The sequence below is a fragment of the Etheostoma spectabile genome, chromosome 21 (assembly GCF_008692095.1).
Source record: "Etheostoma spectabile isolate EspeVRDwgs_2016 chromosome 21, UIUC_Espe_1.0, whole genome shotgun sequence".
In the NCBI taxonomy this organism is placed as follows: Eukaryota; Metazoa; Chordata; class Actinopteri; order Perciformes; family Percidae; genus Etheostoma; species Etheostoma spectabile.
In genome coordinates, this window is record NC_045753.1 from 7,217,530 (window position 1) to 7,240,793 (window position 23,264).

General features: G+C 40.8%; 1 protein-coding gene across 1 annotated transcript in view; it reads left to right on the top strand.

Annotated features, from left to right (window-relative positions):
- LOC116671801 (VPS35 endosomal protein sorting factor-like) overlaps window positions 1-23,264 on the top strand; it is a 35,401-nt gene that overhangs the window by 8,299 nt on the left and 3,838 nt on the right. The window contains 15 exon segments of the mRNA XM_032503275.1: window positions 756-867; window positions 1,343-1,459; window positions 1,553-1,606; window positions 2,665-2,745; window positions 2,859-2,921; window positions 3,055-3,140; window positions 3,265-3,345; window positions 3,898-3,929; window positions 3,932-3,967; window positions 4,540-4,634; window positions 4,791-4,822; window positions 4,824-4,866; window positions 21,423-21,537; window positions 21,844-21,983; window positions 22,497-22,662. Of these exon segments, the coding sequence (XP_032359166.1) occupies window positions 756-867; window positions 1,343-1,459; window positions 1,553-1,606; window positions 2,665-2,745; window positions 2,859-2,921; window positions 3,055-3,140; window positions 3,265-3,345; window positions 3,898-3,929; window positions 3,932-3,967; window positions 4,540-4,634; window positions 4,791-4,822; window positions 4,824-4,866; window positions 21,423-21,537; window positions 21,844-21,983; window positions 22,497-22,662 (1,253 nt within the window).

Sequence of the window (23,264 nt, forward strand, 5' to 3'; positions counted from 1 at the left end):
GCCCTGGATGTGCATCCCACAAATCTCCATCAACTGCAAGATGCTATCCTATCAACATTTCTAAAGAATGATTTCAGCACCTTGTTGAATCAATGCCACGTAGACTTAAGGCTGTTCTGAAGGCAAAAAGGGGGTCAGACACAGTATTAGTATGGTGTTCCTAATAATCCAATAGGTGAGTGTATAAGTTTCTAATGAAATGTTTTGTCTACTGGGGTTTTTATGTTGTAGTCATTCCTTGCTTAAGCCTTAAAGATGCTTATAAAAGTCACATTCTTTCAGAAGAGTTCCATGTCAGAGGCTCAGTCATTTTTAAAGGTGGAGAATTGGCTTCTTAGAACATGAAACATGAGGTGGTCAGATGTGATACTGTAGATCATGTGTGTGTTTATATACAAAATTTAATATTTTTTTCCTTTTGGCCATTTTAGTGTGTTTTTGTCTGCACTCTTGCCTAAACTCTAAGTTGTTGTCCTTTTCTTCTACTTCTATGATTCTATAATTCTTATTTCATTGTTGGAATGATGATTATGGTCACCAAAATCCCCAGGAAGACTTCCTTTTTTAGGGGCTCACAAGTCCAAATGATTTCATAAAGGTCCAGTTTATGGATCCAGAAAGTGTTTAAAATGAATAGACTGCCAACAACTAAAACACGTTGTACTTACCATCAGTTTTACACTGCTTTTACTCTTTGTTTTAATGGTATCTGGTAGTAGAAAAAAAAAAAACACAAGTGTTCCTGTTTCCCACAGTGCTTTGCTGCTGAATTCCGTTATGAGGGCGTTCAGGCCAGAGTTTGTTGCAGCCAGAGCCACCGACTTCATCGGGATGATCAAAGACTGCGACGAGGCCGGCTTCCCAAAGGTCAGGAGACATGAGCGGTTGTAATACGGTGGACGGGACATTCACAAACCTTCAATGTGACCTTACCTCATTTATCACAATGAGATACCGCTGTCATTACCTCATTAATTACTTATTAATTATTGCAGAACAAACTGCACTCATATGTTTACTTAGGCTACAAATATATATATATAATATATATTATTCATGAATACCATGTATGCACAGTATGCTGGTTGTACATTTTTATTCTTCTCTTGTGCATAGTTTTTTATAGTTTTTCAAGTTTGAGTATATGTTCTGGTATTTTCATTGTATTTATTTATTTATTTATTATTATTTCTTGTCTGGATGTTGTGTCTTACAACTGCTGCTTTAACACAGTAATTTCCCAGTTTAGGATGTTTGTCTGTCCATCTGTCTGTCTGCCTGTCTGTCTGTCTGTCTGTCTGTCAAAACATGAATGGAAGCTTGATTGTCGTTGTCTCTGCAGCATCTGTTGTTTGGCTCTTTGGGCCGCAGTGTGGCCTGTGCCGATCCGCCAGAATCGGAGAGGCTGACGATCCTAAATGAGGCCTGGAAGGTGGTGACCAAAGTCCGCAGTCCTCAGGTACTGTGGGATTGATGCTGCTTTCACACAGCCGGTTGTATCCATGAACATATTCAGGTTATGTCCGTGTATGTGACTGTTTGTGGTTTCTAGGATTACGTCAACTGCGCTGAGATCTGGGTGGAGTTCACCTGCCGACACTTCACAGTGAGTACAGATGTAACGCTTTTTATTATGTGAGATTTTTGGATATGATTACATTACCTCACATCCCCTCCCACCGAATGAACACCCCCCATTCGTCACCACCACTTACTCAAAGAAAAATGAAGACGAGCCAACATAACAACCATAATTATTCAATACAATAAAATCATGACAAAATAACAAGCTGTAAACATTGTATACGTCTCTCCACAGTACATGGCTTCTTGGCAGCCATCCAGAAAGCTCAGCTATTTTCCTCATTTTCTAGTGTTGACATTCAATCTGGAAAACTGTTTACTTGCCGCCACCCTGGCCATCTCACAACCCCGGTCTTGGATTGACGGTACCCCTTCAATTCCCCTATCCTCCTAAAAGAATCTGTCTGGCCATCATTAAACTAGTTTTAGTCTCGCATGCCAGACCTTCCTGCACAGCACTGCGGTGGATGTTCTGGCACAGGAGAACAACGTGCTCTGGTTTATTGGCATTTCTTTAAACCAATCAGAATCCGCAGGTACGGTGCATCTGCAAAATAGCCTCGGGAAGGAACTTGTTTTGGTGAAACACGTGCACGTATGGAGGCGAGCTCTGGAATTAAAATGGCTGTTGAGTGTGTGATGAGAATTTTACTCAAGAAAAGATCAATATAATTTGATTGTCGGTTCTAGCTCAAAGCATGTTTCCCAAATCGACCGGGGTTTAGATTGCCAACACAAAGAAAGCGGAAGGTGAGGGACATCCAGCCGGACCTCCGGCGGCACCGGAACAATCCTGTAAATGAAACGTTGATATAGACTGAGCTAGTTTGGACCCAGCTTCTTATGTGCTTATCCATCTGGTTTAGGATTGACCCATCTCCCAGAACAAATAATCTTGGACTATATGGAACCCAGGTCCCTGCAATCCGACATATGTTATCTTGTATCCCAGTCCAAAATTCCTTGACCTTATCACAGGACCATAGGACATGAAGTTATTGGACGTCCTCTGACTTACATGTCCTAATTAAGTAGAAATTTAAAGTTTCTAATCACCTTTCTTTTTCCTCTTGCTCTCAGAAACGTGAGGTCAACACGGTTCTGGCTGACATCATCAAACACATGACCCCCGACCGGGCGTTTGAGGACGCTTATCCTCAGGTTAGCAGCTCATTGGCTACCAAGACAATTCAGCCTGTTCCCCTGGAAGTGAACGGGTCTCACTCCTCCTGTCTTCTCTGTAGTGACTCTGTCTTGTTTTGTTCTTCATCCAGCTGCAGTCAGTGATCAGGAAGATCCTCACTTACTTCCACGACTTCTCCGTCCTCTTCTCCATGGTGAGCAGCAACCAGCACTTCACAAACACACACCATGGAACATTTGCACTCTGGAGACCTGAAATGATCAATGACAAGTTGCTTTTATCGTGCCGCAGTTCCACAATGTCCCCCCGTTGTTTCTGTTTCCCAGGAGCGTTTCCTGCCGTTCCTAGACATGTTCCAGAAGGACAGTGTGAGGGTGGAGGTGTGCAGATCCATCATGGAAGTCTTCATCAGGTAAGAGCGACACCTTTAGATTTAAGGGAATTTGATTGGTTTGCTTTGTGACAAAAAAGTGAAAAATATGTCCAATAAAGTAAAACTAAATTTGGACATTTAATTTGTCTTCATCTCCCGGCAGACACCAGGTGGAGCCCACCAGAGACCCGGTCATCCTGAACGCCATGTTGCACATCTGCAAGACCATGCACGACTCTGTCAAGTAGGGTATTTATTTGTGTGTGTGTGGGTGTGTGGGTGTGTGCGTTTTTTCATAACTAATTCTAGTTTTTATTTTTGTTTCTTTTGTATTTTTAATTGAAGTTACTAGAAAAAGTCCAGTCTGCTCTGCTTTTTTTTCTTTTTCAGCGCATCTGTGCTTTTGGCGTCATTGCAGCTGGGGAATGACTGTAGCTGCCACGTTCACCACACACAATCATTAATTTATATATTTAATATATATATTATAGATATAATATAGATTATATTATATATATATATATATATATCTATATATATATATATATATATATATAGTCTTGACATCACACACGTACAGAAGTGCTGACGGCTCATTTAAGGGCACAGTTTCTGAATACAGCGTGTGTGTATTTCTCTGTGAACTGAGCTTTTTGAATAAAAGATTGGAAATCTCAGGTTTTATAAAATCTGACCTTTAATGTAGATTGTTAATAAATACAGAAATGTAATCTGACGTGTCGATCTGCCTGGCGACAGCCTTCAGTCAGTCACCCGTGTGCTCTCTGTATTTCAGCGCTCTCACTCTTGAGGATGAGAAAAGATCTTTGGCTTGCTGATCATCGGCTTCATCCGCATGGTGAGACGCTGCAGACTTTTGTCCGTGGTTTGGAAATAAGACCGATGTTAATTTTACATTTTTTTTTTTTTTTTTTTTCACAAAAGCAATTTTTCATTAGTCATAATTCATCAGTACTTTCTAATTTCCATACTCGTGTTATTTTCAAACAGCTCTGAAATACACTTTTTTTCATTTTTGTACATTTTTAAAGTTATATAATTTCCTTAAAAAAAAGCTGAGCACGGTAGTTACATTACTATATTTGGAGCAAACCGTGTATTTGTTGGGAACTATTTTCTGACGGTGTGTGTGGGATTGACTAAAATAAAGTTACAGTGTAATGAGGAAACATGTCACTCAGCACACATGACATTACTTTATGTTAGACAACAATTGAGCTCTATGGCACATTATGAATACAGATTGATGTTAAGCTCTAAATGTTTAATATATATATATATATATATATATATATATATATATATATAAAAAGTTCATTTACTTTGATTTGTTTAGGTAAATTTCTTTTAGTTAAATAACTCTTTTCTCTCTTCTTTCACTTATATAATCTGTCTTTGTTTTCCATCGTGTGTTTAGGTTGTTTTGGTCGTGACTTTGAGCAGCAGCTGAGTTTCTGTGTGGAGGCCAGAGCCACCTTTAACCTGGAGTCAGTGATGGTGCAGCTTATCCACGTCAGATAAATCTGCGTTTGAATGTGTGACACACACCACACACACACCACACACACACACACACACACACACACACACACACACACACACACACACACACACACACACACACACACACGCCCACAACATTCTCAATGTTCACGTTGTTGTTACCAGACGGTGAACCAGCTGGCAATGGAGACCAACGGGTGATGAGAGGAGTCACTCCCGCAAGACAGCGGCCTTCGTCAGGGTGAGTCAACAAACACACACAACACACACACACATTCTGTATGAGCTTAAAGGTGAGGACCGGTTAAAACACCTGTGAAGTGAGGACCCCTTTCTGCTATACTTACAGACAATCTAATGCTATATTTAAACACAGATGTCTCCCTGACTCAGTTATCACCTCAGATTATTTTAAAACAAAGAATAAGACCCGTCATTCTATCACTGAAGTGAGGACCATTTCTAGGGGGCGCTATTGGGTCAGTTCTGGCTAGAATATTTAAACTATCTTCTTTGTATATTAGTTAGTTGTATTTTCTACCATTTCAAGTTTAGAACAGATACATATGTATATAATGTATATACATATTAATATATACTATTTAGTGATGTGACCATTGATCAGACTACTGCACAAAGGCACGGATGCATTTCTGAAATAAAGTAAAGCAAGAAAAACATTACATGTGAACTCCAGTTATCAGAACATTTATTTCAGTTTTGTTCAAACCTCAACTTTGAGAATTTGCTGCCTTTTTTCTCATTTATGATAATAAACGTGTCACAACAACTTTCATCTGGACAAATAACCCTGAAGACAACATTAGCCTTTGTTTTAGGTTATTAATATGAATGTAAATATGGAGCAAAATGTGAGAGCACGCAGATTTGATGTGAGACATTGTAGAAAAAAAATCTCTACTCATTTTTTTTTTTTCCACTTCATTCACTTATCCAACAACCACAACTCAGTGATTCAACCTCTGGAATCTGTTGCTGCAGCTTCTCATATTATATTATATTATAGTATATTATAGTATATTATAGTATATTATATTATATATTATATTATAGTATATTATAGTATATTATATTATATATTATATTATAGTATATTATAGTATATTATATTATAGTATATTATAGTATATTATATTATATTATATTATGTACTCTGCAGTGTGCTCTCTCCATCACACACGGCGAGTCTGCTCATCGACTATTGCAACACTTCTTGATCCATTTGCTACAAAACTAATTTGCACCTGTGGACTTAGTCTGTGGAGCTCTGTCCAACAGGACGGGGGGACAGCAGGGTCTCTATTGCTGGGTGAGGGACAACTCTGTCCAACAGGACGGGGGGACAACAGGGTTTCTATCGCCAGATGAGGGACAACTCTGTCCAACAGGACGGGGGGGACAGCAGGGTTTCTATCGCCAGATGAGGGACATATCTGTCCAACAGGACGGGGGGGACAGCAGGGTTTCTATCGCCAGACGAGGGACAACTCTGTCCAACAGGACGGGGGGACAGCAGGGTTCTATCGCCAGATGAGGGACAACTCTGTCAGACAGGATGGGGGGACAGCAGGGTTCTATCGCCTGATGAGGGACAACTCTGTCCAACAGGACGGGGGACAGCAGGGTTTCTATTGCCTGATGAGGGACAACTCTGTCAGACAGGATGGGGTGGGACAGCAGGGTTTCTATCCCCAGATGAGGGACAACCTGTCCAACAGACGGGGAAAGCAGGGTTTCTATTGCCAGATGAGGGACTACTCTGTCCAACCTGACGGGGGGACAGCAGGGTTTCTATCGCCAGATGAGGGACAACTCTGTCCAACAGGATGGGGGGACAGCAGGGTTCTATCGCTGATAAGGTAACTCTGTCAACAGGACGGAGGGAAAGAGGGTTTCTATCGCCAGATGAGGGACAACTCTGTTCAACAGGACGGGGGGATAACAGGGTTTCTATCGCCAGAGGACGGACAACTCTGTCAGACAGGACGGAGGGAAAGCAGGGTTTCTATCGCCAGATGAGGGACAACTCTGTCCAACAGGACGGGGGGACAACAGGGTTTCTATCGCCAGATGAGGGACAACTCTGTCCAACAGGACGGGGGGGACAGCAGGGTTTCTATCGCCAGATGAGGGACATATCTGTCCAACAGGACGGGGGGGCCAGCGTGGAAACACCACTAGAAAGATCCCCTGCCAACCTCGACGTGATCTAATACCCACTGACGACTGTCCATCTGCGGCTGCAGGACCTGGAAACCCCCCCCTCAGTGTCCCAGTGTGACTGTTAAAGTGTTGAAATAATTAAAATGTATTCACAGTATTTAGAAGTGGACTGGCTGCTAGTTAGCTAACGCTAGCCTTCATGCTACACAAATAAGCCGGACTGAGTTGTCTCTCATCAGGCGATAGAAACCCGGCTGTCCCCCCTGTCCTGTTGGCTCAGAGCTCCACAGACTAAGTCCACAGGTACAAATTTTTGCACCAAATGTATTGCAAGAAGAGTTGCAGAACTCGAGAGCGCAGACTCGCCACTGTGTGATGGAGAGAGCACACTGCATACAATATAATATAATAAAATATGATATATTATGAGAAGCTGCAGTTACAGATTCCAGAGGTTGAATCACTGAGTTGTGTTGTACTGGAAAAGTGACTGAAGTGGGGGAAAAAAGTGAGTACAGAAGTTCTCAAATCTTATTCTACAAGCATTTACATCACATCTGCGCGCTCACCATATTTCCCTTCGTAGTTTCTCTTTTCTGATATTTTATAAAACAAAATATTTGTGCAATTAATAGATTTTTAAAACAAAGGCGTTATTGCTATGGTTTTGAGAACTGCCCCGAACAACTAGAACACAACATTATATTGCACAACACAGATCTTCAAAGATGAAGCTGCAGTGTAGCACCCCTCCGGTTTAACTTAACATTTGTGTTGTACACAAACTTCTTTACATCCTTCCAGGACCTTTGACCCAAGGCTTCCTCCTCTTTATGCATCGCATGCAGTGTTCTTTACCTGGAAGGCGGCGCTCTGCTATAAACTTTTCCATGTGTTTGTTTACCGCACTCCTCTCTGCTTCCTTCCACGGTCTCTTCACCTTTACTCCTCTCTGCTTCCCTCCACGGTCTTTCACCTTCACCTTTACTGTGGGCGGCACTACAGATGACAGAAAAGACGATGGAGATAGTGTGACCTTAAATACATACATCTCAGTGGGGATTCAGTAAAGCATTACTGGCTTTGACGTTAATTCTAAGTAAATATTTGGACATACATACAATTTTGTTCTTCAGTACATTCAATTTTAAACATAAAAATGGATAGTAAATTAAAATGCTTATTTCAGGTTTATTTAGAGTAGGCTTACAAGCTGGTACACCGGGGAGCACACATCTAGTTAATGACTGGAAAACCATTTGTATGATTATGACAAACCCCTTGACTCTATGACTCTACAGCAAGTTCAGAATGCTTTCCTGAATCAAAGCGTACGCATTGTTTTTGTTAATGATCAAGATAAGACTTCATGAACATAACCTGTAGCCTGCTGTTGTCTATGGGTGGAAGACTGCAAATATTAAATACCATGAAGTTGTTAGACTTGATGTTTATCGGTCCAATTACTTTTGGACCTCAAACCTTTGGGCCTTGTGTGTTAAAGGGCTATGGCTAACACAGATCTTTATATAGATGCAAACCTATTTAAATAAAAGCTGAGACTTAGCACTTTATTTGTGTCAAAGAACACAAAAAGTCCAACTGTCCAAATACTTAGGGTCTGGACTGTTTATGCCTTATTTAGCCCAGTTTTAAAGAACTTACCCATTGCTTCCACGTTCTTGGTCTTGTTACGTCTTTTCTTCTTCTGTGAGGGCCTCTTCATCAACCTTGTTCCTGGACTCAGATCTACAACTGTAGCAGACAATCATTAGCACCCGTTAGTTAGTGAAATCTCAGGTATAATTAATCAGGTTCCATTTGGGGCGGCTGTGGCTCAGTGGTAGAGCGGTTGCTCCCGGTGCTGCGCATCGGAGTGTGAATGTGTGTGAATGTTTATCTGATGAGCAGGGTGTGTAGAGTTGTGAATGTTTATTGATGAGCAGGTGTGTTGTAGATGTGTGTGAATGTTTATCTGAGGAGCAGGTGGCACCTTGTACGGCAGCCCGGCCACAGTGTATGAATGTGTGTGAATGGTGAATGTTTCCTGTAGATGTAAAGCGCTTTGAGCAGTTGTTAAGACTGGAAAAGATATAGAAAAATACAGCACACTTTACATTTGTAAAAAATGCTGACAGTAAAACTAAATAACTACAATCTGATAGCTGGCTACTAGCACTTATATTCAAAGGTCAAAACTGTAAGCGCAGTGGGTTACTAGGATATTTCCATTATATACTATCATATGATACTCCTTATCCATGCAGTGTATGAAAGGACAACCTAGGGAAGCATTTTAAAGAACTTCCATTTCTTCCACCGTTTTCACGTCTTTTCTTCTTCTCTGAGGGCCTCTTCACCAACCTTGTTCCTGGACTCAGATCTAGAACTGTAGCAGACAATCATTAGCATCCGTTACTTAGTGAAATCTCAGTTAAAATGAATATTCAGAATTCATGTGTAATTATTTAATGCTGACAATTTAACTGCCATAAGGAAGGACACTAAATATTTACTGTAATATTTATCTTGTGTAACAAACTATAAAGAAGCAAAAGGATGAAATGGTGACAAATTATATAATTCATGCACTTGAGATTTAAGTACTACTCTACTAAGTTTGAGAAAACGCTGGCAGGGTCCTTTGTAAAAAGCAGGTTTTTTGTGAATTTAATAATAAATATCAATTAACTCACCATCTCCATCTGAACTTCCATCTCCACTGAGGGGCTCTAGTCTCTTTTTGGGGGACAAGAGGTCAGAACCTCCATCTGAAAAACAACAGCAGGCAAAAACATGACAACTCATCCTATGCAGTGTATGAAAGGACAACCTAGTGAATGCAACTGTATCTGCAAATATGATTAATATTGATACATGAGAGTTTACACTAGTGGATATGCACTGGTGTCACTTTAAAGTCACACTAGCCTCTTACAACCACTGAGTAGCCTGACAAACCCATTAATGCTACAATAATTGTGGCGCCTGTTAAACTATTTCATATATTTTCTGATTTCTGTTTTAAAAAGCAATAAAAAACTCTAGAAACATAGTCTAGAACACTGTTTGTGCCTGTATGCAGTTTGCCGGAGGGACACAGCCCAATCCTGCTTTCAAAAATATCAAGTGACATAAAGGGAATGTCCCCAAACCCATTGCGTGGCTCGCAGACAGTCAAAGAGAGCGTTTAATGGTCGCTTTAGAAGTAAAACTTTTTAGCCCAGTTTTTAAGAACTTACCCATTGCTTCCACGTTCTTGGTCTTTTTACGTCTTTTCTTCTTCTGTGAGGGCCTCTTCACCAACCTTGTTCCTGGACTCAGATCTAGAACTGTAGAAGACAAACATTAGCAACCATTAGTGAAACCTCAGGTATAATGAATAATCTGGTTCCATTTGTAAACTACATTCTGACAGCTGGCTACTAGCACTTATATTTCAAAAGGTCAAAACTGTAAGCAGCAGTGTGTACTAGGATATTACAATATTATATTACTATCATATGATACTATCATAATTGTCAAAAGGCAGGAGTTCTGGTGAATTTCATAATAAATACCATTTAACTCACCATCTACATCTGAACTCCCATCTTCACTGAGGGACTCAAGTCTCCTTTTGGGGGACAAGAGGTCAGAACCTCCATCTGAAAAACAACAGCAAACAAAACGTGACACCTTATCCTATGCAGTAAATGAAAGGACAACCTAGTGAATGCATTAAACTTTATCTGCAAAGGCGATAAAATTATTGAGACATGAGAGTTTACACCAGTGAGTATGCACTGGTGTCACTGTCAAGTCACAGTGTTTACACAAGTTAAGCATATAACGAGCATGCCTATTATATCAGTTGTTGACCCTGTCAGAGGTCTTAATTCAATCCTGTGTTAGCACTGAGGTAATATTGAGATAAAAGTACTGAACTACGTTTACATTTATAGGTGTTCCTAACATTTTGACCACCCATGCATGTAAATATGGATATTGATAAAATTGAGTTGACTACTTAACAAATGTATGTAAACATTAGAAGAACATTTGAAGGTGGAGCTGGCTTTAGAATTTGGTGCTTTTGGGCCTTTTTTGCCACACAACCCTCTGACTCTGAATCTAAATCCAACTGTGACACTGTAGCTCTGGCTCTAGCACACTGGCCGCAGGTCAGAAGAACAAGTGAATAGTTTGCTTCTCATTGTTTAGACGCATGTAGCAAGTATCTGTATCGGTCTCCTTTCTACTGACATTTGCACGCTTGATTATCTCTAGGACCTTCCCTCTCAGCACATTAGCCACTTACAGTGGCCATTCCCAATCCTTCTCACACTCATTGGCCTCCCTCTATGTGTAACATCTAAAAAGAAAAGGGGAATATTTACTGGTTGCATATGTGTGACTGGATTTAAAATTTAGTTGCACACTGAAACTTTTGGTAGCAGTCTGGAGCCCTGGGATACTGTGTGTGGACTAGGGCAGCAACCACCAATTGTTTTCATTATCGATTAACCTGTCTCTTAGTGAAAGATGACAATATGAGACTGTTATAGTATTTATAGACCAGATTGTCCAGAGGGCATTTTCCTTGGAAAATACTACAGTTGCTTGACTGATAGCAATCTAAAGTATTAAAATGTTTTTTGCAAGACAAGAAAACCGAGCAAGACGAAACAAGATATGTCACAGTGCATACATACCAGAGACAGGAGGATCAATTGTGTCTTTCCCGTGAAGGTGGAGGCCCCTTGTTCCATTGTGTACAGAAGCTTTCTTATGTAATCTGGGTTCATCTTGCTGCATAATTCAGACCCAGAGGAATCACTTCCTGACTCCTCAAAGTCACAGTCCAACTGTAAGTAAAAAGCATAATCATGAGAAAGACATCCCATTCACTTTCAAGTCTAACTTTACAGAGCCATACAACTATAGTTTTCTTAAAGATTGACTGTTCCACTGACATCAGTTTGATATTTAACAAAAAAGTAAGAACTATTTGTTTGGAAATAGCAGACGTCTAGCATACTGTTTTTGGATTTATGTCAAATGTTAAAAGTTTGTGTTTTAAAATTGTTTGTCACAGTCAGACGTAAGAAAACATGCCAATACATGTGTGTGCAACTAACTTCCTTTACCCACAGTCAGAACACCATCAACACTTAAACAATGGGTTTTCAGATCTGCATGAACAGATAACAAGCCTGCTATTTTTACTCAGTACTAATTCATCCAGCACAGTCTAAGTACTGCATCCTTTCACTTGGCAGTTTTGTGATCCAGTGTTGGTTATGTGGATATTACAGTCATTCATGATGTTGGATATGAGTGGTGATAGTGGCTATGCTGAGGGTTTTTTCCAGAAAATAGTAATACTAGCTTAACTAATAACAGGGCTAGGAATCTTAAAGCGCCAATCTGCTCTTTCAGGTTCTAATTGTATTTTGAGGTTGTACCAGAATAGGCTTCCATGGTTTCATTTTCAAAAACACCATTTTTTGTTGTACTGCACATTGCTGCAGATCCGGTTTTCACCCTTGTGTTCAGGTCACTGTTTTAGCTCTAGAGTGACACATCTGACTTCTATACTATCTTTGTTGGGAATTACTTTCTGTCCCTGCAGAACAGGGACAGAAAGTAGTTCTTTTGGAGATTAGGGTCAACTAGTGGATGGTGTAGCAGTGTTTTGCCATTGAGAACGAGCTAGCATGCTAGTGCTAGCATGTGTTACAGTTAGCCACCTGGTCTTGGCTAGTGATGTAGAGAGCCGTGCAGATGTTGATCAGCTCCCCCGGAGACTGAAGACAGAGGACATTCAGAAACCGTATCTCACTCAGAACACCATGGATAGTTATTCTCTCCAAGTTTGTATGTGTGTAGAAACACCGAAGACACAAAATAACAACCCAAATACCAGAAAAAGTTATTTTTTCATAATATGGGCACTTTACGTATTTTACAATATGTGCTACAATTAGATAACAAAACAATTCTCAGTGCATCTTTGTGCATATCGTTAAATATGTAAAAAAAAGCACACATTGGCTTTTGCTGCTCTAGAAGCTGGCCCCTCCCCCTCTCACCCTGAGGACCAGAGACAGAGAGCAGCCGAGCTTTGGCAGCTAAAATGTGGCATACAACTCAGATCCACAAAAATGTGCAAAGTAGCACTACTTTGGACTGTCTTTGGCTTTCAATAAACAAACAACAATTCCCGAATTTCAGGACATTCCTAAATCCCACACTTATAACGCACAACCAGACAACAAGTGCATACAGAGCGTGGTGCCTCTTATGGTCAGGCTATTTATCTTATAAAGCAAGACATGTCTGTATACGTGTGTGTCCATATTTGGGGGAAAGGTATCCGGCACTTCAGCAGACGTCACATGCAAAACGGTTTAGAACTGTGGGGGGATTCTTTTCCTGTTATTGTATTAAATTGCTGTGAGCTGTCAGAACATAACGTAGCCTAATCTCTGAGATTATTCCTTCAGAGCGCTGCGCAATACGAGAAATATCAGAGTTGAACTAGGCAGATAAATCCGTTTTCATCAGACTCACCCTGGGTCGAGTTAATTAAGTCACCAAAATACCTCTGTCTCTCTCTGTCTGCACACACACAGAAATGGTCTGGTTTTGGTGGTTGATGAACGCAGATATGTGCTAATTAGCTATCATAACGGACCAGGAGGGTAGCATACTGCCATGACCTCATAATGCTTATGTCTGATTACTCAACATTGTCATTGTGATATTTTGTGATTGCATTCTGAATCTACAGTTCTCTGTCAGGTAAATACTGTAGTACAATGTCTTCCTCTGATGTAGAAGTAGCCTACACTGTAAGTCAGTAGTAGGCTGTACAGTGGAGTTGCATATTGAGTGGTTTGGAGTAAATCTTTTATAAAAGACACATACCTGTGTTTTTCTCACTCCCATCAATTTCTGGACCTAAAACCAAAAAGAAGATTGAAACTTTATAAACGAGCCATGAGAGAGCACCGTCCTTTGATTAAAAAAAAAACTGTTTGACTGTTAAGCATTATCTGCAGTGTCTCTGCTGTAGTGTCTATAATACATTTAAAGTATTACACTTTTTTCCCCCCAAAATGTCAGTGATAGCCCATAAACCAATTAACATGTTAAAGACTATAGGCCTGTTAAGCACATAAAAACATTCTCTCAATAAACCCCAAGTAGTTCTACAAAAAAGTCTTTAAAAAACAAATCAGACTAGATATAAAATGCTTGAAACAGTTTTAAATGGAGTTATACATGTGTCCACTTATTTTCAGAAAATATATATAAACTGACTTTAAATGGTGGTCACTGCAATGTTGTTAAAAGCTGATAAATCTCAAACAAATATATGTCACATAGTTATACAAAAATATAGTGCATGACAATTAAGTTAGTAGTTAGAATTTACTAGAAATGGCAACTCCGTTCTGCAATAAAAAGTCTAAACCTGCCAAAAAATTTAGCTCAAACCACATTAAGTGACATGTGGAGGCTCAAAATAGAATTGATAAGATTACCTGCACAGAAGTTTAAAAGTGTTTTTCCTTAGCTGAGTCGCTCAGTCTTTCAAAAGCTAGCAGGCCGCTAGCGTAGCGTCTCCTTCCAAGAGTGTGCTGCTGCAGCCTTGAAACCTGTCTCACACTCTCTCGCCTCATGCCTCAGCTCTGAGCTCAGCTCCGCGTGCAGGTGGGGGGAAGGGAGCTTTCTGTGAGACCCTGCAGGTGACCTGGCTCTCACAGAAAGCGCGCCTCCCCACCTGTTCGTCTGAGTGGCTGAGAGCAGGGGGGGGCGGCCCCTCCCCTGATGGGCCATTAATTAAGTGGCAGTTGCAGCAGCAGAAAGACACACAATATCACCTCTGACTCTCAGGCCGTTTACAGGCTGCAGGGTCAGAAATCACAACTATCACGCAAAATCACAACTTTAACATAAAGTCTCGCTCTTCAATGCAAAGTTTAATCATATATATATTTTAAGCGTGGTTGAAGAAGTACTTTTTACTTAAGTAAAATTAAAAAGAACAATGATTTGTGAAACTGGGGATGCTTTACATTCAATAATGAATCAACAGCCTGTAGTTTGTATGGCTAACCATGTTTCATCCTTAAATTTATATGTTTTATTCTCCTCCGTTCACTGTCTATAAATTTAGTTCACTTTACACCTTTTGGAACTGAAGATTTTGTCTCCTTTTTAACATCTCCATATTCAAACATGCTGATTCTCAGTGTTATAGTTTGAGTTGTTAATTAGTCATGTTTAATTGCTGTAGACAATTAGTATGCAGCTACAACACAACATATAGTATTACTTTTAAAGTGTTCTTTATTTCCACAGTTTTGAAATTAATCAGGGTTCATGTCCATGTAATGGATCCGATGTTCCCTTACATGTGCTCACTGATTCACTAGTTTGTAAGCTAATATTAAGTCAGCTAAAAAGTAAAGTACTGTGGATGTACATTTACTTTGCTGAATTATTGTGTAGGCAGACTCTCCCAAGAACAGGTGTGTCTCTCCCTTAAAGTGTCCAACATTGATGTACCTGGCACAAAGTGGCCAAACAGCAACAGTGAATGATAAAGCTGTGGAGGAATCAACGGCGTACCCCCGCAGACCCCTTTGCGTCTACACTGGACCCTGTGTCATAGCCTGACGTGCACCTCTCAAAAAATACAACTACACGTCGTGGCAACACACGTCGCTCGGCCGTGGCTTGGTAGCGTTCCATTTCCCCCCCTGACTCATTTCCTGGTTCTCTTTCTCCTTAAACATGAAATCATGGAGAGGGTTAACTAGTCCTGCTGTAGATGTCTCACCTTGGTAAATAATGTTAACTGATAATATGTTACAACAAGGTATTAACATGTATGTTTTAAACACAGCAGCAATACAGTATTTGTGCTCTCTTTGCTATGTGAGCTCTGTCTGTTGTGCTGTCTCCATGCATTCATATATGTGAGCAGGGACAGCAAATAGTGTGGGGGGGGGGCAACTGAGAATAAGGTAGTCTGGAAAGATAAATAATGTCTTCTTATACTGTCACTGTATCCTACAGGTGGGTGCATCACTCATATCTTAAATTGTATTTACATATGTTCTTTTTACTTAAAATAGAACAGAGTGAGATGTACTTCCACTCTTTACTCTGCAGATATAATAAGGTTGTATATTTTTGATTAAATCATTATGTTCCAGATAAACCAGAGTCTACAGCAGCTCTATGAGGCTGTACTATGACAGGTACAGTAATGTAACCTCTGTACAGGGACTAAAGATGAAAAACAGCCTCTTGGCTAACTCTTGTGCATTAATACCAGTGTTTATTAATCACCACTTTTCCTGTTAAGGAAACCAATAAACCTAAATGCTAACATCAGCATGCTAACATGCTCACAATGACTGGGCTAACATGCTGATGTTTAGCAGGTTTAATGTTTACTGTTTAGCTTTCTTAGTTTAGCATTTTAGCATGCTAAACTACTAGCCAATACATTCAAATTTACTTTAGCCAATCTAATGCTTCAGCCCAGCTCTACTGACTGGTCGCAGGTGAAAGTGAAAGTAAGAAACTCAGCTAAACTATGGAGGAGCTCATTTAATGAGTGTTGTTAATTCATACTTAATGTAGACAACATAAGATGACAGTGTGGATAATAAACTGCAGGTGACCTGCTCTCACAGAAAGCTGCCCTTCCCCCACCTGTTTGTCTGAGTGGCTGAGAGCAGGGGGGGGCGGCCCCTCCCCCTGATGGGCCATTAATTAAGTGGCAGTTGCAGCAGCAGAAAGACCACACAATATTCACCTCTGACTCTCAGGCCTGTTTTACAGGCTGCAGGGTCAGAAATCACAACTATCACTGCAAAATCACAACTTTAACATTAAAGTCTCGCTCTTCAATGTAAAGTTTAATCATATATATTATTTTAAGCGTGGTTGAAGAAGTACTTTTTACTTAAGTAAAATTTAAAAAGAACAATGATTTGTGAAACTGGGATGCTTTACATTCAATAATGAATCAACAGCCTGTAGTTTGTATGGCTAACCCATGTTTCATCCTTTAAATTTATATGTTTTATTTCTCTCCGTTCACTGTCTATAAATTTAGTTTCACTTTACACCTTATTGGAACTTGAAGATTTTGTCTCCTTTTTAACATCTCCATATTCAACACATGCTGATTCTCAGTGTTATAGTTTTGAGTTGTTAATTAGTCATGTTTAATTGCTGTAGACAATTAGTATGCAGCTACAACACAACATATAGTATTACTTTTAAAGTGTTCTTTATTTCCACAGTTTTGAAATTAATCAGGGTTCATGTCCATGTAATGGATCCGATGTTCCCTTACATGTGCTCACTGATTTACTAGTTTGTAAGCTAATATAAAGTCAGCTAAAAAGTAAAGTACTGTGGATGTACATTTACTTTGCTGAATTATTGTGTAGGCAGACTCTCCCAAGAACAGGTGTGTCTCTCCCTTAAAGTGTCCAACATTGATGTACCTGGCACAAAGTGGCCAAACAGCAACAGTGAATGATAAAGCTGTGGAGGAATCAACGGCGTACCCCCGCAGACCCCTTTGCGTCTACACTGGACCCTGTGTCATAGCCTGACGTGCACCTCTCAAAAAATATAACTACACGTCCTGGCAACGCACGTCGCTCGGCTGTGGCTTGGTAGCTTTTCATTCCCCCCCCCCGAGTCATTTCCTGGTTCTCTTTCTCCTTAAACATGAAATCATGGAGAGGGTTAACTAGTCCTGCTGTAGATGTCTCACCTTGGTCAGCACAGGGAAGACTCTTTGTTTCTCTCACTATGATCTAGAGTCACTACTCTGAAGATAATCGTCGTCACTCTCACTTCTCCCTCGCTTTATCACCCAGACCCCCCCCACACACACACGGCGGCGTAACGTACACACCAGCGCACAAGCGTGTAACCATCAGACCACTTACGTAGGCTACGGAGAAAGCGCTGCGTGGCTCCTCCGCACAGCCATAAAACGGCCTTCGGTGTCTGCCCAGGCTGTGAGAGGGAGGCCTGCTGTCCCCTTCAGTTCCCTCCCCAGGAACACCTTACAGGACACTGAGAATTCTCTGGGGAGGCAAACATGTCAGCCACCGGCTGTCCAACGGGATGCCACAATTACCTGTCCAAATACAGGAGATGCCTCTTGCTCCTGTAGCCCCTAAACCATCAGACCTACTGGGACGTTGTGCTTTACTGTACTGTAACTCTGCCCTGTAGGGGAAATGAAGCTGCAAATTTTTTCAACATGAAGTTAAATAATGTTAACTGATAATATGTTACTATGAGGTATTAACATGTATATTTTAAACACAGCAGCAATACAGTATTTGTGCTCTCTTTGCTATGTGAGCTCTGTTGTGCTGTCTCCATGCATTCATATAATGTGAGCAGGGACAGCAAATAGTGTGGGGGGGGGGGGGGCAACTGAGAATAAGGTAGTCTGGAAGGATAAATAATGTCTTCTTATACTGTCAATGTATCCTACAGGTGGGTGCATCACTCAAATCTTAAATTGTATTTACATATGTTCTATTTACTTAAAATAGAACAGAGTGAGATGTACAGTAATCCTCGTTATGCGGGGGTTACGTTCCGAAAATGACCCGCGATAAGTGAAATCCGCGAAATAGAAACTTTTTTTTTTTTACAATTAGCAACTTACATGTATACAAATACAGTGACCAGTGTAGGCCGTTTTACTGCTCTTCGATGGGCCGCTGCATCCTGACTGCGCTCTGCAGTGTTCTCTTCTTCTGACGTTGTCCAGGGTTATGTTTTTTTTCCTGCAGTCATTAATCCAAAGAGCTAATGCCGTCTCCATCCGTACCATGGTCTTGTTGCGAAACGTTACAACCCTTTTTGCATTCGTATTAAAATTGACTGGCTGTCGTCCTTAGTTTTTTTTCCTCCTTCTTTATGTAACGAACGGAAGATTCATTGATTCCGTAATGGCGAGCAACGGCTGCATAGCTTTACCTTCTTAGCATGTCCAGAAGTTTAACTTTATCTGAGATAGGTAGCATCTTCCGCCGTTTGGGCCCATCCGCAGGTGCTTTTGTCGGTCCAGGCCGTTTCGTCGACATTATGGGTTTAGGAGATGTTCGAAATTACAAGATAATTTGGCCAACTTAATGTAAATTTGCCAAGCTGTTTTTAGTACGTACACATAACTGCACGAGACGACAAAATGATGCACAATTCGTAGCATGTTTTGATACAAGAAGCGGGAGTGAGTTTTTAGCGAATCAGAATGCAGAGCACAATGCACCAAAAAAAAAAAAAAAAGCATTATGAAAATCCGCGAAATAGCGAATCCGCGATAAGTGAACCGCGAAGTGGCGAGGGATCACTGTACATCCCCTCTTTACTTGCAGATTAATAAGGTTGTATATTTTGATAAACATATGTTCCAGATAAACCAGAGTCTACAGCAGCTCTATGAGGCTGTACATGACAGGTACAGTAATGTAACCCTACAGGGACTAAGATGAAAAACAGCCTCTTGGCTAACTCTTGTGCATTAATACCAGTGTTTATAATCACCACTTTTCCTGTTAAGGAAACCAATAAACCTAAATGCTGAAATCAGCATGCTAACATGCTCACAATGACTAGGCTAACTGCTAGGTTTAGCAGGTTTAATGTTACTGTTTAGCTTTTGGTTTAGCATGTTGACATGCTAAACTACTAGCCAATACATTCAAATTACTTTAGCCAATCTAATGCTTAGCCGCCTCTACTGACTGGTCACAGGTGAAAGTGAAAGTAAGGAAACTCAGCTAAACTATGGAGGAGCTCATAATGAGTGTTGTTAATTCATACTATGTAGACAACACAAAATGACAGTGTGGATAATAAACTGCGCTGAGGCCTGAATCCAAATGGTGAGTACATTTACCTGCTAACATGTAGCTAATGCAGATAATGTTGACTAGCTGCAATGTAACTAGTGCAATGTAAAAATCCTATTGATAATGCTAAAAATGCTCAACTACTAAAATACATCTGCAATGTATTTAAGAAAGACTGCTGCTAAACAGACATGTTCTGCCCTGGTGGTGTTTTCTTTGCATTATTTGTGTTGAGCGCTGCAGCTTTGTGCTGGTTAAGATGTAGTTTTGTGCTGAATTCCAGTGTTAGTGCTGGATTTTCTTACGTGTACAAGAATTTGACAACATTTTTGATGATCAGTGCTAAATATGTTATTGTGTTTTCTATCATGCACTTTAACTATAGTGAGTGTACTCTCGTGTTATCTTTGATTGTGACTTGAAGCATTATGTTGATTTAATAAGCTTTAAGCTATGATAAGGAATATTAATATAATTAGCATGAAGGTAATTTATCTGGCTATCATTCATAGGTCAGGGTTATGAGTTGAAGTCCTCTTAAGATGTCCAGAGACTTCAGAGGAGAGCTCAGAGCCACCAGGGAGATTTCAGATGATCCAGAAACTGTTATCCAGTACTGGATGTTGAACCAAGCCAACAACATACAGATCCTGTTGCTGAACTAATGATCACCTACGTCCAGTGTGGTAGGATTGAACTGTACACATATATTCAGCTCTATAGATACACAACACACCTGTATTATCATACTGGTCCCCCACCAGAGTTGGAGAGAGAACTGTCTCTTACAAAGCCTTTGAAAATTACCTGCGTCTTAATTATTTTATCTATGTGCACTCAGTTTGTTTTTCTTTGTTTGTTATTAATTTTATCTGTTTATAGATCTGCATTGTAATTTGTTCTTAATTTGAGTCTCACTTGCTTATTACCTGGTTTACTGTTACATGCAGACCAATCTACAGCAGTGTCATGTGTTTTTGTTTTACTATGGTCATCCTCGTGGCTCTCTGTAGTCCTGACTTCTTCTAATCCTGGTCCAATTTTTACAGTTACCTTTATTATTAATTCCTTACATTGTATTTAGTATAAAGTAAACTTCTGTTGGACATTGGCCTTCTGCAGAGTGGTAAAACAAGGCCTGAAACCAGAGTGGCTCAGGTGCAGTAACTGCATGAAGCTGTAGGGGTCGCCAGTGCCAGATTAGCTCAGGCGCAGTACCTGTGTGAACCTGAAGGGGTCGCCCAAAATGAAAACAATGCTCAGGTGCAGTACACGTGTGTGTATGATAGGGGGGGTGACAGAGCAAAAGTGTGTGTATGAAAAAGATGTACACACACCATTTTTCTTAACAATTTCCATTTACTATTTTTCTGAGGACCTTCTGAAACTTTGAGAAAGCCTAAAAAACAGCCTTTGGGGCCATTACAGTGAAAAAAAAGTGAGGACCGGCCTAATGTCTCACTTTGTAAAATGGTCCTCACTCCAAAGGTATAAACTCACACTTGGCCTCACAAACGATGGCTATGCACAACACACACAACACACACACACACACACACACACACACACACACACACACACACACACAGCATCTGATCCTTGCGGGCCACTTTACGTTGCCACAGGAGGAGGTTTCAGCATTGCCCTTAGGTACGAGGAAAAGTTGAGCCCAGTGTCAGATGTCAGATGCTGTTATCTTTCCCCTCTCCTCCAGGCGTGCGCTGCCTACAGTTTCATCACCATCCCGTCTCTCAGCAGCATCTTCAGTCGTCTCAGCCTCTATCTGCTGTCTGGTCAGGTCGCGTTGGCAAACCAGTGTCTCTCCCAGGGTGAGCAGCTGTTAGCTTTCACATTTAAAACAAGGAGTCAAATTTAAGGGCATGTGCAGGATTTTATGTTTACAATTTTGAGGTGAATTAATTTGGCTTTGTTTCGGCAATTCCTAACATTCCACTTTTGTAATCTCCCTCTTTTCCTCTCATTCCACTTCCCTTGCTTCCTTTCTTCTGTTTTTTTCCCCTTCTTTCCTTTCTCTCCACGTTACCTCTCGTGCTCGTTGTTTCCTTGTTACCTACTTCCTGCCTCCCTACCTCTCTTTCCCCTCCATCTCTTTATCCTTCTTTCCACACCTACAGCGGATGCTTTCCTAAAGGCGGCGGTCAGTCTTCTCCCGGAGGTCCCTCGCTCCATCAGCGTGGAGGGGAAACTTCGAGCGTCTGAGAGCTTCCTGCTGGACTTCATCAACAACTTCCTGGCTACGCTGCTGGTTGTCCCGGTAACACAAGTCCCTTCCTTAGCCTCTCAGAACAGAAAGATGAGGAAAATCATCCAAGGCTGAAACATTAGGCTTTTCCTCATTCCTCTGTTCGGTCTGCTCAGTTAGGAGTTCAGGTGTTGGAGTATCAATGCGTGTGTGGGTGTGTCCGTGTTATGATAATTATTTATCTAGAAATGGACAGAATCACTGAAGGCATCTCAAAAGTTTGTTTACTTGCAAGTAGAGTTTTTACAGCACTCACAGCATAAGTACAGAAAACGAAAGCCTTCAACAGCAGCAGCTTTGTACTAAGATGAAGTCATAATACTAAGTTAGTGTTGTCTCTGGTCAGGCAGGGCATTTCCTCATGCATGCTCAACATTCTGTGCTTTTCACAAGGTCAGTCAGGATTATCTCGTAGGAGCAGAAACAGTATTTTGTCTTTTTGCCATGCAAACAGTTTATTATTAACAGAAAAGGAAAGAGTAGTCATCGTTTTCTAACTGTGTGTGTATGTGCGTGTATTTGCAGGACCATCCAGAGCATGGCGTGCTCTACCTTGTGCGCGGTCTGCTCAACATGATCCAGGATTACACCTGGGAGGAGAACAGCGATGCCAAGGTGCGGGTCTACGTCAGCGCTCTGCCCCTGCTGGCCGCCATGAGCCAGGAAACCTACCTCTACTCCATCCCTAAAGGTACGGGCAGTAGGTGATTTAAAGGGGTGGTGCCATTCCCTTGTTAGCAAAATTACCAAAACGCATGTCCATTGTTAACCTGCCAGTCACCCTCTCCATCCCCTAGTAGCAGAGAGAGTGCTGGTGCAGAGCGGTTGTCTAGTTGAATATGTTAGTCTAGTCTGCCGGACTCATTGACCATGTGTACATGCACACAGTATCCCAGTTTTGGCCCTTATTCCAAAAAAGACAATATTCCGACTGAGATGTTTACATGGCTAATTAAAATAAATTAATATTTCACTAACATCTCCATGAACATGCATCCATGCAAAAAGGATATTTTTAAGTTTTCCATCTTTCCTTCCCTTCAACCACCTTCTTTAAAAAGGTTGCTGTTGCAATATTTGCACATATTCAAAAATCTGTGGATGTCTCTTTTATGTTTAAAAGTAGCTGTGTTTCTTCTTTTGACTAGAAATGCTGGCTTTTCTTTTGGCCATGCAGCTCTACTGCAGTCTTGCAAGCTGTTAGTTTGTGTACAACAACCATAGCATGGCACAGAGCTGACCGTAAGCCGTAAACAGGCTAGAGTTCAAAACTGGCTGTAAACTGCTAAACTG